At 41.4% G+C, this 17249-nt stretch overlaps 1 protein-coding gene across 2 annotated transcripts in view; it reads right to left on the bottom strand.

The window, feature by feature from the left end:
• Positions 1-8867: 8867 nt before the first annotated feature.
• Positions 8868-17249, bottom strand: part of slc9a1a (solute carrier family 9 member A1a) — a 25131-nt gene continuing 16749 nt past the window's right edge. Inside the window, exons 7-13 of one of the 2 annotated variants that reach the window (XM_010738154.3) lie at positions 14799-14869; positions 14265-14441; positions 13078-13204; positions 12580-12681; positions 11214-11295; positions 10893-10949; positions 8868-10476 (exon numbers count right to left, since the gene is read on the bottom strand). In XM_010738154.3, the coding sequence (XP_010736456.1) occupies positions 10199-10476; positions 10893-10949; positions 11214-11295; positions 12580-12681; positions 13078-13204; positions 14265-14441; positions 14799-14869 (894 nt within the window). In that variant the 3' untranslated portion in view covers positions 8868-10198. The remainder of the gene's footprint in view (positions 10477-10892; positions 10950-11213; positions 11296-12579; positions 12682-13077; positions 13205-14264; positions 14442-14798; positions 14870-17249) is intronic. The other variant, XM_010738156.3, reaches the window with a different exon arrangement.

Genomic DNA, 17249 nt, shown 5'->3' with positions numbered 1-17249 from the left:
TTGTTATCGCACCGCCACATGGTTTATCACAAACAGAATACATTAGGGAAAAGAAACAATGATTTTGTGACCTCGTTTCTACTCCTAATTGGCATGTGATAATGATCAGAGGGGAGATCTACTGTAAGAAAGTATTTTTTGCTTTCAGAGACGAGATGTGTTTATTTACAGCCTACAGTAGAACCACAAACAATAAAAAAAAAAGGCAGCTGAGTCTTTATTTAGCCTAGAACAGCTGCCTGTCTTTAAAACACTTTCCGCAGAGGGTCACAGATTGTAACGTGTCCTGTGATCCACAAGCATTTCTGCTCTTTTATTCAAAAATTCAATCCCCGGCCCACACTGATGTTTTATTCATCCAACAAGATGCCAATGAAAAAAGTCCATCTCTGTGTTCTGCTCATTCCAATACATCAAACAACAGGCAGAGATGTATTGGCCCGTGCCAGCGTGTCCAGATTAATAATGTCGCCATGTGCTGCTATTTGTTTCTCTAAGCACTGCTGCAAAGCATTGCCTGACATTGGGAATCATGGCCTGGCAGGACGCTTGATGTCGAGTCATAAATATCAGGGGGAGCTTCTTTTTGGGAAGGGGATGCTGACCCCTGTGCATGATGTGAGAGAGATATACATGTTGTGACAAAGCACGCTGTAGATGTAGAGACCCCCAGTGTAACCCTGACAAGATGTGACGCTGTCTGGTGTTACATCAACCCGTCTTATTGAGGCCCCTGTATCTCCTCCAAGTATTAGTTCCTTAAAGTTGTGTTTAAGCAAATGTGCGTAGTTCCTTCCCACCAACTCACTCCAAATGTTCCTTCTGCTGCGTGTGCACTACTTTGTCTATTGTGTGCATTATTCTTCCAAGAAGTCGTCTTGTCTAAACATCCTTGTTACATCCCTCATGTCTCCTCAACAGAAATAGAATCCAGCTCAGATCAACCATCAGTGCAAATAGTATCAGCGGAACAATAAGCTCGGGATTATTGCCTCGCTAAAGTTATATTTGTCTGTCTCCTTTTACAGAAAAGGCAAACAACAAACCGCTGTGTGTGCGTGTGTGTGTGTGTGTGTGTGTGTGTGTGTGTGTGTGTGTGTCTGTGTGTGTGTGTGTGTGTGTGTGTGTGTGTGTGTGTGTGTGTGTGTGTGTGTGTGTGTGTGTGTGTGCAGCCCTCGAGTGACCCGTCTCCAGCAGATTCATAATCAAAACATTTCTTGTTGTGTAACGGAACATTTTCAAAGCACATTAGGCGAACGCTGAAAACTAGAACGTTCACTTGCGAGGAACATAAACGCGAGGGTTCAGCGTTTTTATTGCCTAAACACAACAATTAGCCATACATTAAAGTGGGGGTATATGGGCCATGTAAATGAGAGTGAATGCAATAGCAAACACACCATTAGGCTGATGGAATGAGGGGCCACAGAAAGACTTGACTCCCTCCCCAACACGCTGATTAAACATGCCAGTATGTTTTCAGTGCACTCACATTTCCTACTGTGAAATTACAAGTGAAAAAAGTGGAGGCTTGTTCAGCAGTGACAGCACTTATGAAGAAACTCTGTATGTTTATGGCTACATAGTGCCATCCACTGGTGTTTATATGCGTTACAAGCAGAGCCCTGAGACGTCATTGTGTCTTAATATGAGTTCACTTTTAAAGTCATTTGCACCAACTTTAATATTGATTTGATATTAGGCTGATCGTGCACAGGTCTAACGCAAAAATCCCAGCCCCGTTCCTCCATGTATTAAGATGTGCCGGAGTATGAGACTGCTCCAGTGTTCAAAAACAAACAGCACCATTATATTTAAAGGGCAGCCACTCGAAATATTCAAGACTGATCAGGGCTAAATAAACAGAAGAGCCCTCATGCTAAAAAGACCAATTGAACCGGCTCCACCATGGAGACAAACAAACGAGGTCCAATGATTTAACTACAATAAAATAGAAATAAATAAACACTCCGGATGAATCGATTAGAAAAGCTTTCAGGCTCATTTCACACTCCACATGTAAATGTGCAGTCCCCGGGAAGGCTATTGAAAATCCAGCATGAGTTTATTGTGTGTTTACTCCACTATATAAATGATCCGTGGAAGTCCGAGTCACTTAGAATACTCCTTCTTTCTCCATTTGTTACACTAAATTCAGACGCGCTGCAATATTTCTTACTGCTGAATCTGATTTGAGCTGAAAGGGGATAGGCACATGATGAAATGTCAGTGATGCTCAGTATGCATAGTAAAAATGAAAGCAACACCGGTACAATATATTGCAGTTCAATAGAAAACATCCACAAAGTGCAGCCTCTATTGAAAAATGACTGTAGCGCTGAATCAAATCTTTTCTGATACAGTTTAAAATTATTCTCACTCACTATAAAAGTGTTGAGAGGTCGCGTTGGGTCACATTTCAGTACACTGTGCAGATGTTCTTACTCTGTATTCTGCTTTGTACAGCATTCTTTGAAGCAGTTGTTCCCAACAAAGATTATCTGAAGACTTTTATACTTCTTGATTTTTTTCTTCTTGCAAATTTTACTGCATAACTTCGGGTGTTTCAAGTCATTTAAAACTAAACGGAACAAGGAGAATAATCTGACATACAACAACTGATTATGGGAGTTCGTGCCAGTGCCAAAAGGTTTTCGCCACGGTCTAGCTTAGTTTAGCATAAAGACTCAAAACAAGGAGATACAGCTTGTCTGGCTCTCTCTCTAAAAGTTACAAAATACACATAGAAGCACCTCTAAAGCTCACTAGTTAACATCTTGTTGGATTAACTGAAGCATAAAAATGACACGTTGTAACTTTACTGGCTGATGTGCCAAACTATTTCTTGGCTGGGTGCAGTGAACTATTCCTTTAATCTGGACTAATCATGGCATCTTGACCCCAGATTTGGAAATTCAAGACTCAGCTTTGAAATACATCAACCATAACATTAGGACCTACTGCTTAATATTGTGTATGTCCCCCGTTTGCCAGCAAACAGCCCTGACCTGAAGGTGTGCTGTGTTATCTTGCTCAAAGATGTTAGCAGCAGATCCTTTGAGTTATGTAAGTTGCAAGGCGGGGGCCTCCATGGATCTGACTGATTTGTCCAGAACATCCTACAGATGCTCCATTGAATTGAGATTTGGGGAGTTTGGAGGCCTTAAACTCATTGTTGTGTTCCTCAAACCATCTCTGAACCATGAGAGTGGCTAAATCTTGGCAACTGGACTTGGTTGTAGATTGGCGGCTCTGTACTCGTGCGGAGACCCAGATACATGACCTAGGTTGGATCGTTGACCAGGACGTCTTCACAGATCTACCACCATGTCCAGTTGCCACAGATTTAACACTTCTTAAATAAAAATGACCTGGATGACTGAGAGACATCAGGGAACACTGTTTCCATGGAAGCGTGTACACGGTCTGCAACAATGCAACAAGCCTTGGTCGCCCATGCTGGTCCACCACTTTCCTTGAACCACTTTTTAAAAAAGGTACTGACCACCCCAGATTAGAAACACCCCAGAACAGCTGCAGTTTTTAGAGATGCTCTGATCCAGTCATCGGGCCATCACAGCTTGACCCTTGTCAAAGTCGCTCAAATCCTCATGCTTGCCCATTTTTCCTGCTTTTAACGTGTCATGACATGGTCAGTGGTCATAATGCTATGGCTGATCGGTGTATATAGATAGAAGTTTGTTTCACATCACTGATATTTATGGACGTGACAAACTCTTCTCAAACACGACTTAGCCATTGTTTGCTTGTAATATTGTTGATCTGGGAATTTAAGCTTATCCCACTGTTTACTTACTGTTAATTCATCTGGATGAGTATCAGCTAAATGCCGACTAACGCAAATACAAAAAGAGGATTTTCTGCCAACAACCATCCCAGCAATTAGAGTCTGAAATTAGACTCTTTAGATGTAAAATGAACTTGGCCACCGAGAAGCTCCGTGAGAAAATGCTTCAGTGCAACAACTGCCAGCAATTAAAATGAGTGAATGGAGCGTACAGGGGAGGGGGTGTTTGTCAGGCCAAGCTGGTTAAGGAGTATATGAGTCATTGTGATTTTCCATTTAACAGAAATAGAAACAGAATAAACAAATGATCTGAGCCAGAGCGATCCCAGCTTTCTCTTTAAATGTCTCACATTCTTCATGCTGAGAAACGTTATTACACTTGGCCGACGGGTCGTTCTGAGTTTGTGAGACCAAACTTTGACTTTGACTCCAAATATCCAATTATAAAATGTCTTCGGGATAAATCAAACTTTCCCCCGAAATATTTTACTTTTGGAACTTGTTCTGTCGCTGAATGATGATCTTATCTTATTATGTAGTGCAGCACTTACCCCTAAACAAGGTTATTGCAGGTTGTGCAAACAACTTTGTTGGTCTTACAGGGAAGTTTTCTGAGCACAGATCCGGTGTTGAGTCTTTGCTTATTGTGGAAAACTCACGAGCTCAGTTAAAAGTCAGGATGTCCTAATCACCTTTCATTTGACTCCTGCCCCTGATCATCCTTCAATATTGGGTCAACCAAATCCCCCTCACCAAAGTTAGCTTTGTTGAACTTTTCTTCATATGCACAACAGACTGAGGCAGCGATAAGATTTCATAGAAATATGATAATACTGAAATCCAAACAAGGGGAAGAGGCTGTCACGCTAGTGGTCAAATCCAAAAAGCCCCAAAAGGGAACCAGCAACAGAAGAGGCAGCGACAGAGGACACTCCAAAGAAAAATAAGACTACAGCACACTACTTATTAATTTACTCATATCGATTCCATAATAAGAATAGAAAAGAAACATTAAATAAATGTGTTTTCTATTCTTATTTCTATCCTTTTAGACTAATTTCATTGAATAAAAAGGGGAGTTCATGGAAATACATTCCACTTTGACTGTAATAAACTGAACTGAATATCTGCCATATATTATCTGTGTAACCTCAGCCAGCTTGTTTGATAGCTGCACCTGGTAGTCGCTTTGCAGATTCAGATATACAAAAGACAATTCACAAATACAATACAGTGTGTACACATTAACACATCAAAACTATAATCCAATAATAGTATGAAAGGGGGCATTGAGCATCACAGGCACTTTTGATGCTTCAGGTATATTTAGCTATTCACTAATTTGGTCTTGCAACAAAGTGTTTACAATCATGAGACACACACGCAGCACTGCTATAAAGTAAAACTTTAATTTGGTATATAGTATCTGACGAAGTTTCATTTGTGTTGTTAGTTTCACTGGTCATTACAGGAATGGAATGCTGAAAGCGAAAGATTAATCAAGAAGAAAGTGCACACTTGTCATCTTTCAGACTGATTTGTACATATATTAAATTTCTAATACATCTTTTTGTATATATACTCCCATTCGTGTGTATATAAAATAAGAAAAACTCTTTAATTATTGCAAAAATCTAAATTTGCAAACAAATGACAGACACATAAATTCAACAAACACATGAAGAAAAAAGACAAATATGAATAAAATGGAAAATATAATCCACTGTGTCATCAAGTCATATCATTCACTGAGATTTTAAAATCCCAGCTTCTTTATTTTCAGACTAAAAACATCAAAGCCATCCCTGTTTGTAAGGCCCGTCAGAAAGTACATTCCTCTTCCCTGTGATGTGTCACCTGATAACCAATGCACGATGTGTACACTACATTAAAGCCACTTATTGCTCTCTCCAACGCCGCTGTTTTGAGATAAAAGTACTGCTTTTGTTAAAGTGCTCGTGTGGTGTAAGATGTCGGGAGTACGAGAGGAGTCGGACGAGGCAAACGGAAGAACAATGAGGTAAACGAGGGTGGAAAGTCTCAGGGTGAGTGGAATAATGACACCGGGTGACTCTGTTGGTGACGTGCATGTGTGCGTCAGTGTGTGATTACTGCCTTCACAACTGACCCGGATTTGTCTGATGTTCCTCTGCGATGTAAGCGTTAGCTTTGCAGGAATCAGGCTGGTCAAAGAGTTTAACTCAAAGAAACGTGACGTATTTTTTTTGCATATTTTAGCTCATGAAATAACAAAATAAGTGCTAGTTTGGCTACTTCTGTTTCTACTCCTTTCCTGGAGACCACTTTGAAACAGTTTTTGGTCTTCTTCTGTTCATACTGACCCTTGAAGATTCACTTCAGCGTGTCACAGGAGTTAATATGAAGCTTGGTCTCCTGCAGAGCTACAGTCATTTTAGTATAAACTTCATTTTTTTGTGTTTCGTCTGCTGCATTAGAGGGGCAGTAACACAAAAGGAGGATTTAATACTTAAAAAAAGGACTTTGGAAGACTCAAGCCTCACTTCAGATAAACTTCAGTCAAACTTTTGTCACAGAATGTGGATTTTGTCCCGTATCACTTACGATGAAATCCCGTTTAGGATGGATCTCTTCAGGCCAGGATGGACAGAATAAACAAATACAGTTTGTATGTTCACACAGGCGTCTTAATATTGACTTAATCCTTTAAGTTGATTTTTTTCTAGTCTTTACAAGATTTGTTATGCTCCAGGGAATGAATGGAAATTAATGGCTGCCTGGAAAAACAAAAATCTAAAACATGCATGACCTTAGAGTAAAGTCTGTGCACATGCGTAGCTGAGTGTACATACATAGCTGAGTGCATTCACCTTACATTTTGCAACTTTAGGAGCACTGAATTTCAGAATAAAGCGTATAACCCGTGCCAAGTACAGCTCAGCAACTTTCTGCTAAAGTGTGAACTCACAGCTTAAATTTTGGATGACAAATGCCTCAGGTGTGAGGGTTAAAGGTAAACATGAGATGGGAAAAAGAGGCACCACAGTGAAGCTAAAATTAATCTCTGTGAAGCAAACAATGCAATGCACATGAGCCCAGATAAAGCACTTGAAAATAAGCCCACACCCACCCCCAAATAAAGCACATAAACAGTTTCATAAATCAGATGCAAAGAAAAAAACTTAAAAGCTGAGATGAATGCCGGCGAGGCAACGGTGCTGACATTGTAATTCAGTCCCACACATTCAATGAAAACAATTCAGCGCCGCAGGAAAAACATCCAGCGAGCACTCGTTTGAAGCCACAAGCGGTTTTAAATGTAAAGCAGAAATATTGTTTTCTTTGTGCGTCGAGCAAAACAAAGACAGAAATGATAATGTCTCAATACAATGAAAGAAGTTCTTCCATAGGCTGTATCGCTCCAGATCTTCTGCACCAAACATTTCCCCCCTCCGAGAAGTGTGAGAATGTTTGCCCAAAAAGATGCATTTGGTATGAAATGAGAGTATGAAAATAGTGTTTCTTTTCTTTGGAATAATGTGAAGTGACCACTGATAGGAGCTTGTTAGTTTGGAGGATTGTTTTAATTTAATTTGAGGTTTTTGGTTCCGCTCTTGTCTTATCACACAAGTGAGTTATGTAGACTTATGTCTCCATTTTGATATGAAAAATACAACTTCTGTGCAGAGCATGATTCATATTCTCTCTGGGAGATGCCCTGCTTAGCAAGTGGGAGTATGCTAAGAAATGTATTACTTGCTGCAACCTTCCTGAAACCTACTTATCAGTCTCTGCAGAGCAGTTAAGGGTAAAGACAGTATCAAACTGACGTTTAAATGGAAGCCGAATCATCCAGCATCTGGGGGAAAAAAAGATGCAGAGACAGCACAGCGGTAGGCGACCGCTCACAGGAGAAAAACACTTCTCCGGGCCTCTGTGGCAGCAGTTCATAAACCGCTTTAGAACCTCATAAATTCAATGCTGCATGTAAATATCCTTTAAGCAACGATAAAAGGAGGATTTGAGGACGGGAGGGAAAAGTGCAGCACGTCATTTAGCCTGTCAATTCCGGGTTTTAAACAACCCTTCTCTCTTTGACCTCGATCTTGTTGACATTTTCAGCACACTCCACCACTCCCGACACTCCATCACGAACGCCGACATTTCGGGAAAGTAAATTCAATTTGGGGGGCGAGACAGGGGAAATGAGATGCTTTATGGTTTGATCTCTCGGCTGTAATTATCCTATTAAAAGATGGGAAGCGGGGAAAAGTTTCAGGGCCGAAAACTGACTTGACAGCAGTGCAAGTGCATACATACACCCGGATTCTCATGAGCGCACACGTGAACGGACAAAACATCCTTTTAATCTCGCTACATGTAACCACAGAAAGGCATTCACAGATGTTGAAGAGTTGAGCAAAGTGAAGGAACGTGTCAGAACCTGCTGTAACGTGAGTCTTCTGGATGTAAGAGGATCAGGAAGGAGTCACTAACAGAGAACTGGAACAGTGACTCATTCAGCCTACTTCAGAGGAGGACTGTGTTTCAGCGCTGAAGTCCGCCTTAGTTCTTTAGGTGGAGAAACTCCACTCTTATAGCGATAATAGACTCGGCTGTGAGAATACCCGTGGGTTTAGAATTGAATCATTGGCTGTGGCGCTTTGCCGTTCCAGTAAAAGAAACAACATGGCGCACTTTTAATGAAGAGATTCGAATGGATATGATCATTAACTCAAATGATTTATGTCGTATTCCAAATCACCGAGCAGCGGTGTTAAAAAAGGACGTGCGATGTGTTTTACACTGGCCTATCACACACACTGTACACAGGACAGCGGAGGTTCAACAGTATCAACAAAACACCAGGCGATGTTCCCGCGCCTGCAGAGAACTTGTCAGTGTTACTCAGATGTGCAAACTGTTTTTGTGACGTTTATTTTAATGCCCGCGTTTGATTTTGACTTCCGCAGTGTTTCAATACGTGTACAAGACTACTTCTGTGTTTAAAGGGTATTCATAAATATAGGATATTATAACTAATTTACATATTTTACACATCTATACTGCATAGAATTACTTTTTTTTTTTTTTTTTTTGCCATGACATGCCTACACAGTCTTTAGATTTCAAGGAGGTTCAGAGGTGAGGATGGATTCCTGTACAGACTAACCGTCCCTCGATGCGTCCTGATATCAGCTCCACAGTGATGCTGGACACAAACGCTTCTTTTCAACTATGCAAACATGTCAAAGATAGTGAGCCTTGATTTTTATTATTTTTTTCTGATATAATAAAATCAGCTCACATGGTTGTAGTGTGAAGGTGACTGTTAGATGGGCACTTTGTTCAATACATTATTATATATCCACTCGACCCCGACTTGAGTGAGTTTTTAAAGGGGCTTCTTAAATTGAGGTAAAAACATAAAACGTCTACACAGATACGTGACATGACAACGTGCCAGAAGACTTGGATGGGGAATCAAGTGTAATCACTGACATCAAGACATCTGTGCTGCATCGTGGTCCGTCTCACAAGCTCCCTTTTTTTTTTTTTGCGTTTGTAGGTCAAAACTTCTTAACACGACTCCCTGCAGAGCCTGTAAGCAGGACTTAAAGGAACTGTAGTTCTTTTAGACTGCGACTTAAAACATCCAGCTTTTAACCCACATCCCACGAAACACTCGTAGAAACTCTTGATTGCAAACAGATGCTAGTACCCCTGAAATTAAAACATGTACAAGATAAAACTGCACCACGTGAATAGATCTGACATAAAATAAGGCCAAATATTTTAAATTAGCTACACTCTTAAGGTTTGAATATCCAGCAACTTCAAGTGACAGAATGAAAGAACAGTTTCAGTGAGACATTGGATTGAATCGAAACACAGTAAACTGAAGAGAGTCTGAGTGAAATAGTTTGATTTGTTGATTTCTTTTTAGGACTAGAGGCCCAGCATGTCTCAAAAAAATGTAGCTTTAAAGACAGAAAAGTTTGTAAAATCATGAACAAACACGAAACCCACAACTATGCAATCATTAAGAAAGGAAATCTAAAGTAAAAATGACATTATCTGACACTAAAACAGTCCAAACCTTTGGTAATGCATAGTTCTTTCCTGAATATCTCAGACTGTCAACCATAAACACCGCCTTCTCTCCAATAGCAGCGACTGCTGTTCCACTCCTGTCTAAAAAAAATAAAGAGCAATGACAAGAAGAAAAGTAATGGCTCTTTTTTTTTTCCTCTTCTCTTTCGGGTTTGCACAGCATTAGCAGTTTTGGCTTATTTGGTTTTCTGAACCGATGAGATTATTTAGAGCAGAGCAGTTAAAAGCAGCCCTGTCTTCTCTAACCAGTGAAGGTGGGCGCGCAAGTCTGACTCCTCCACATCCGGTCTGCCGTAATCAAGGCAGGAAGGGTTCGTCCTCCTCCTCGTCCGCGCTGGGACCGGGGTCGCTGAGGCACCTGATCAGCTTCTGTTCTCTGGGTTCGCCCGCCTCACCTGGCTTGTTAGGTCCTGAGGGAGGCTTCATCATCAGGCCCTGTTCGTCGTCCTCCTGCTGCTTGGCCTTTCTGAACTCATCCATCAAATTGACGGAATCTGGAGACTGAGGAGACGCCAGGTCTACCTGGATGGTCGGCACGCTGTCTGACTGCGGCTTCATGTTGTAGGCTTGGGGGTCTACAGGCAGGACAAGGGTACAATTTCAGGAGATTAGCTCGGGAGAGGGATTGAATATCATTCTGGCATTCCATCGCCGTGCGTGAACATGTGATGTATGGAGGAAGGAGAACTGGATCAACAAATATTTAAAAGAAAACCACAAGTGCACAAACTTTACAGCAGGCTTCAGATATTTCCAAGGATTTCACAACACAATAAAAATAACACGCATGAATGAAACACATGCTTGAATCAGTCCACTTTGATCTAAAACACAAGCTGGTATTTCAACACAGATCATGCCCCACTTCAGTCTGTTGCCTGGCCTTGTTAGTGATGATATTAGTATTGAACAATAATGAACAAGCACATAGCTGATGCATGCATGTTAGGATTGCAGCTAGGTTATAACCTTGTCTACACTGGCTACATACCTGGACATATTGTGTTCCCTTTCTGCTGTTGAGCAGGTTTGAAATCAGTATCGCTGCCTAAAATGAAACCACACACTGGTTTACATGCCGGCTGGCACATGCAAACATATTTCCATCAGTGGGGAAATATCTATCGCTGCAGCTGTGAGCAGCTGTGTACTTTCCACGCCGTTTATTGTTTTGTGAGCTTTAACAAAATACAGTGTCTGAGATCTTCCGTGTGCGATCAGTGTCTATTGTTTCCACAAGGCACCTTTCAGTGAAATGGAGGTTAGCTGTTGAGTGTTTGCATTTGGCTGTGGCTGAGATGAATGTGTTTACCTGAGGCCAGTCTGGCTCTACGCATTGTCGGGGAGTCCGAGGCAGCAGCAGGCACCGTCAGGTAGTTATTCATGTCTTTTATCTAGGAAAACACAGGGAACACACAGGGGTATTGTTTACTGGATGATATACATCATCTGAAAGCTCAGCTCAGACCGGTATGTCATAAAGATCTAATAAACATTTCAAAAACTGAAAGTTTATTTAGTTTTTTGAAAGTTTTGTTTAGTTTTTAGAGTATATAAGGGCTTGGCACATTATAAATCAAGTATATGATGGCCATTCCTGTGCTCTATTATGTCTCATAAGTTGTTGCAGCCATTTCTGGGTTGATATCTTTTGTTACACAGATATAGTGCAAACTTTACCACTTGAAAATGGACAAAAATGTTAAAAAATCCCCCTAAATCCTCCCCATTAAGGCACCAAGACTTCAAGGAACACCATAAAATGTATTCACTGATTTGGTATTTTGGACATTTAGAGATTTTTCATGAGAATTGACGACTGCATGGCATAAAATTGCAAACTATACCATGAAAAACCATGCTGCTGCTGAAGACCATAGGTCTTTAGTTTGTGATTATACAGTTTCACGAAGCTGTGGTTAAGCCACAATAGGTCAATTTATACAGTGAGGTCCAGTATCTTTGCTCTAGCTTTAAAAGTTGTCCTGCTACAGCTTCCGAAAGACAGTAATGTCGGCTGTGGATGCTGAGATCCATGCGAAGTGGAAGAGGTTAATGTAGAACGCTTAAAAATAACAAGAAATCCACACTGTGCCTCGTTTAATTGTTTAAAAACACACTTAGGCCACACTAAATTAATCCAGTAATTCACCATTGATCTGAAAAAAAAAGCTTTGCTAGTCTCCAGAAATCCTCTTGAGTCTACAGTGGCTTCTAGCACATTCGATTTACCCCAAACAGGAGTCTATTTTAATCACGTAATTACAGTGTGATGAAATGGAAGTTTGTGGTAGGGCCGATGAACCGTGTGAATAAATCTGGCCCCCCATTTGTGTCGAGAAAATTGATTTAGGAGACTGAAGGTGGACTCTAATTAGTACACGAATCTGAATCATTTCACTGCTGGTGGCCTGGTATGAAATGAGAAGAGCTGCTCTTCATCTGTTGTTTCATCACTGTCTGCTTCCTGCAATAAAACGTCCACTTTATTATGTACCAGATTGCATAACAGTCTCTGTGGCACACTGCTATGGTATTACAAAATGTCTTAATCAGCGCTGACTAATCAGCATAATGTTTTTTGTTTAATCGTGAGGCGAAGAGGTGTCAGTAGCATTCGACAAAGCAGACGCTGGATTTAAGAAAAGCGGTGCCCTCGCCGATACCGACAATCGTACCTTCTTCTCCAGCTCGATCATCTTTTGCTTCTTGATTAGGAGGTCACCCAGGCCGTCCTCGTATGGATCAGCCACCAGAGTGTGTCTGTTGTAGGAGCGCAGCTGAGAGAGGAAAGAAAGAATTTAATGGTTGAACAAGTGAAAGTATCTGAAAACTGTTTGTTTGTCTTAACGATCTGCAGAAGTAACAATAAAAAGACAAAGAAGAGAGGAAGGAAAAGAAACTGGGTTACTACAGTGTTGCACTTTATAACCTGTTTAAATCAATGAGGAGTGTTTTTTTCTGCGTCTCTACAAATTAAACTGAGTATAAGTCAATGTATGCGTAGAGCAACTGATTTAAATCTAAGTCTGTAACAATCAATACGCTCTAGACTAATATGGCAGAGGAACTCCTTTGTTTATCAGCGCAACTCAATGTGGACAGCGATGAGCTCTAAACTCCGGAAAAACAAGACATCTTTAGCTCTTATGAAGATGGAATAATGTCTCTGTTACCCTCTGTCGTGTCCTCTGAAGGTTACTCCTGAGGATCTTCCTGATCTCCTCCTCTCGGCCTTTAGGCAGCTGGGGCAGAGCTCTCTCTACGGGCTTTGGAGGAGGAGGCTTCTTGGGCTGGATGTTTCTGTAGAAAAACACAGGAGAAGCGTTGAGACTATCAAGTGACACATAGACGCATCGGACATCTGTCATGTGCACTTTCAAGTAAACACATGACAGTCTGCTCGGATAATTATCAAACCACTGAAATCTCATTTCCCCATTATTTGCTCTAGTGATCGGATGACTGACAGCGTGTTTTCAGACAGCGTGGGCTGGCTCCTGTAATAACCAGCCAATGTTTTTTAAGCAGAAACCATGAATAATAAGTCACCTGGAAATCTGCGAGCTAACATTAGCTTTTTCTGTCCACTGCCTTTACTTGCATTTAATAATAGGAATGACTCATGCACTCACACTGGGATATTAAGACCTACCAAGACTTCATTTAGCAATTCATCACAGGCTGCTTGATACTTCAGAAGTGAAATTAATGAGGCCTGTGCAGCTGCTTCCTGCGGCTTTTAAACGGCTTACCACGCGAGCATACAGGGAAATGATAACCAAAGACTCATGACAGTCAAGCTGGTGACAGCGCTGTTGATGTAATACTAGCTACAGCTCACAAGTGTGACATCAGTGCTTGTCAAAGAACCAGCAACCTTCTAGTCGTCAGCTACAATTAATATTTTACATGTTTAAATGTCTCAAGTGACAACGTGAGAATTATCACGCGAACATGCAGCTTCCCTCGGCGGTTCATCGTGAGTTTCAGCTCACAGTTTTTCCGTCTCATCTGAACCCACACTGTTTCTTTTCTCGACACTTTCATAGCATTGTATTTGGCCACAGCGAGCAAAGCTGTTTCCAGTGGAGTCAACTGGTGAACATAACAGAGCATTTAGATATTAAAGAGTCAGACATTTCACTCAGGATTTAGTGGAGATGAACCGAAACATTGCTAAGTGATGAATGAATATTGGATTTATATTCAGCAGGTGGCCAGAAACACGACTTCAAACGGATGTTAATGTTGTCCAGTAAGCACCACGTTTTCCATATCAACTTAAAAGTGGTTACTGCAGGATTAAGGACTTAAATTTGGACAGTTTGGTATTCAGAGTGAGTGTATGCTCAATACTTACTGCATGGAGACAGTGGAAGGGAGAGCAGAAGGCAGCTTGATTCCACCTCCACTCTCCACCAGCTCAATGGCCTGTTTCATCTCCATTTTGTGGTAGAAGGCAATGAGCTGTGGCTCCTTGGAGCGCTCGCCTGCGATCAGGCACTTCTTCACGTACTTCTTGTTGAAGCGGTTCAGTCTGCGAGGAGGAAAGGTGGGACAGAGGAAAACAAGAGAGCAGGGACAAGAGACAGACATGGGAGGAAGAAGAGGACAGCAAGAGATGATGAGGGTTTGACGCATGGAGACAGTGATGAATATACAGCCGTAGTTCATGTATGTTCTCTCAAAATCAATTAGCTGATTATTACCAATTACCATTCCGCAGATGAATTAATGAAGAGTAAAACGACACCTTTCACGGTCACAGCTTACGCACTTCTTAATTTTGGCCTCAGGTAATTTGTAATTATCATCTGTCATCATGTTATGGTATTTTACAGTGTCACACACATTCTCTGTTGACTACAAATGTTAATGTCAGATAAAGCCGTACTTGTCCTTCCAGTGGTGATGTCCGTAATGTCCACAAATGTCCTCAATACCAGTCAGGAGGTGGTCGAGGAACTGTGAATGAAAAGAGTCAGAAATTCATCCTTTAATAAGGAGACTGACAAAAAGCTAATTAGAGCAATTTAATTGACTGATTTATTTTATATTACACACACTTGCTGTTTTCCTTCCTTAACTCCAGTGTCTGTATGTACCTGGTACCACACACATTAACTCAGCTGCATCGTGTCCCTTTTGCTTCTCCACAGTTACCATTCCTCACAGCAAAAACATGCTCTCAGGTAAGACTGCCAACGTTAACAACAACAGCGTGACAGTGACAAGCTTTAGAAATGGAAGCCATGAGAGAAAAGCAGCAGCAGCAGCAGCAGCAGCAGCCAGCTGATTGATTGGACAGTATTTTTTATTAACAGTGGCAGCACGCCCGCTCGGAGAAATGTACAGGGGTGCACATGTCGTTGAGACTGCAGCTGGCTTCGGGGTCGCACTGGTGTTCAGACTAAGCCTGCGGATGACAGTCTGACAGGCACCGTTGCTATGGGAACAAGTCATTAAGCGGAGCAGCAGAATTTACCTCTGCTTTGTCAGAAGAGACTGATTTATATAAAGAGCGCCAAGCACTGTGGGGGTGTAGGTGAAAAAAGTCATTTTAAAAAGTGGCAACAGAGTGAGAAGTGTAGTGGAGTCTGCATGTGAGAATATGAGCTATATTATGATACATTATGCTGATCATGGCTCATACATATATAAATGTATGTATGTATGTTTGTATGTATGTATATGTGGAGCATCTATCTATCTATTTATCTATCTATCTATCTATCTATCTATCTATCTATCTATCTTAAACAAATGCACATGAACATCTGACTAATAAACAATAATAAATCCATACATGATTATTCTTCAAAATATCCTCACCTATATTGTCACCTACTGTAAGAGCGGATGATTAAAATCACCCAGAACATCACTGGTACCCATCCATCAATCATCAGTGATATCAGTGAGGGACATGCGCAGAGCTCAAAGGACACTAAAGGACAATGCCGACCACAGACAGCCTGTTCAGCCTGCTGCTGTCTGGCAAGTGACACAGAAGTGTCTGCAGCTGTACCACCAGAGTAAGACAGCAGCTTCTGTCTTCTCGACTCATCCTCTGTACTTCACTGTTAATAAACAACATGGAACTTTACCCAGACATACATATATACACTTTTGGGGGTGTATGTGTGCCTGTTCTATTAGTTGTAAAATTACAAGAAATCCATCCAAACATTTTCTGCTCACGGTGGAGCTTGTCCCAGCTGACTTAGGGTAGGAGGCGGGGTACAGCCTAGACAAGTCACTAGTCAACAACCATTCACGCTCACACCTACGGGCAACTTAGAGTCACCAATTAACTCATTTAGTGAATGTCCTTAGACTGTGGGAGGAAGCCGGAGTACCCAGAGAGAACCCACACAGGCATTGGAGATTGTGCAAACTCCACCCCCAAACAGACCAGGTCCCCCAAACCAGGAACCTTCTAACTCTGACAGTGCTAACCACTGCACCGCCGTGTCACCGCCCATGAGAAGAAATGAACCTTGATACTGTACTGTGTGCAAATGACAAATACAGCAAGTCATAATAAAGTGTCTCAAAGGGTCTGCAGCATCTGTGTAACAGGTGGGGCGAGTACACCGCCTTCACACTTTCTAAAATACATGATTCAATGCTGCATTGTTGCTCGGTGTGACTGTGCCCTCAGCCAGCTTTGTTGACTCACTGTGGAGGAGAAGCCATTAGGACAACCTCCTATTCTAGCCTCGAGCACTGGTGACTTACTGCAAAGCCCCAGAGAGGGCTGTCTCTGTCTGTGTGTGTGTGTGTGTGTGTGTGTGTGTGTGCGCACTTATCTGAGCCGTGTTTAAAACTTTAAACCACTCGAGGATTGTAGAACATGGTGGTCAGTCATAAATGTGTTGAGGAGAAGAAACTATGGGTAAAAGAAGCTGTGTGTGTGTGTGTGTGTGTGTGTGTGTGTGTGTGTGTATTGACATTCAGTGACAGTGCAGCACAGTATGTGAGATGAAGTACCACCACACGGCCAGTAGGTGGAAGCAGCGATCAAAAATTGATAGACTAAAAGGCCTCAGAGGCTTGATACTGAAAATATGTCACTTTTTTTAACATAATTACACCAGAAGGTTGTGGAATAGCATCAGATCATCAATTTCAAAATTTATCATGTGTGCAACTGCTGTGCTTTACTCAATCCATGGTATGGTAAATGACAGGAAGTAAGAATACATGTTATAATTCGACTCATAGCTCAGTAAAAGAGGAATCTGATAAATGTATCAGTATTTTCACATTTGTACTAAAAAAATTTCATACCTTTTGATTTTATTGATCAGCTGCATACCAGAAGACTCTGGGCTCATTAATA

Source organism: Larimichthys crocea, chromosome XIII (assembly GCF_000972845.2).
Source record: "Larimichthys crocea isolate SSNF chromosome XIII, L_crocea_2.0, whole genome shotgun sequence".
Lineage (NCBI taxonomy): Eukaryota > Metazoa > Chordata > Actinopteri > Sciaenidae > Larimichthys > Larimichthys crocea.
Note: the sequence above shows the minus strand (reverse complement) of the source record. Positions and strands in the feature narration are given on the sequence as shown.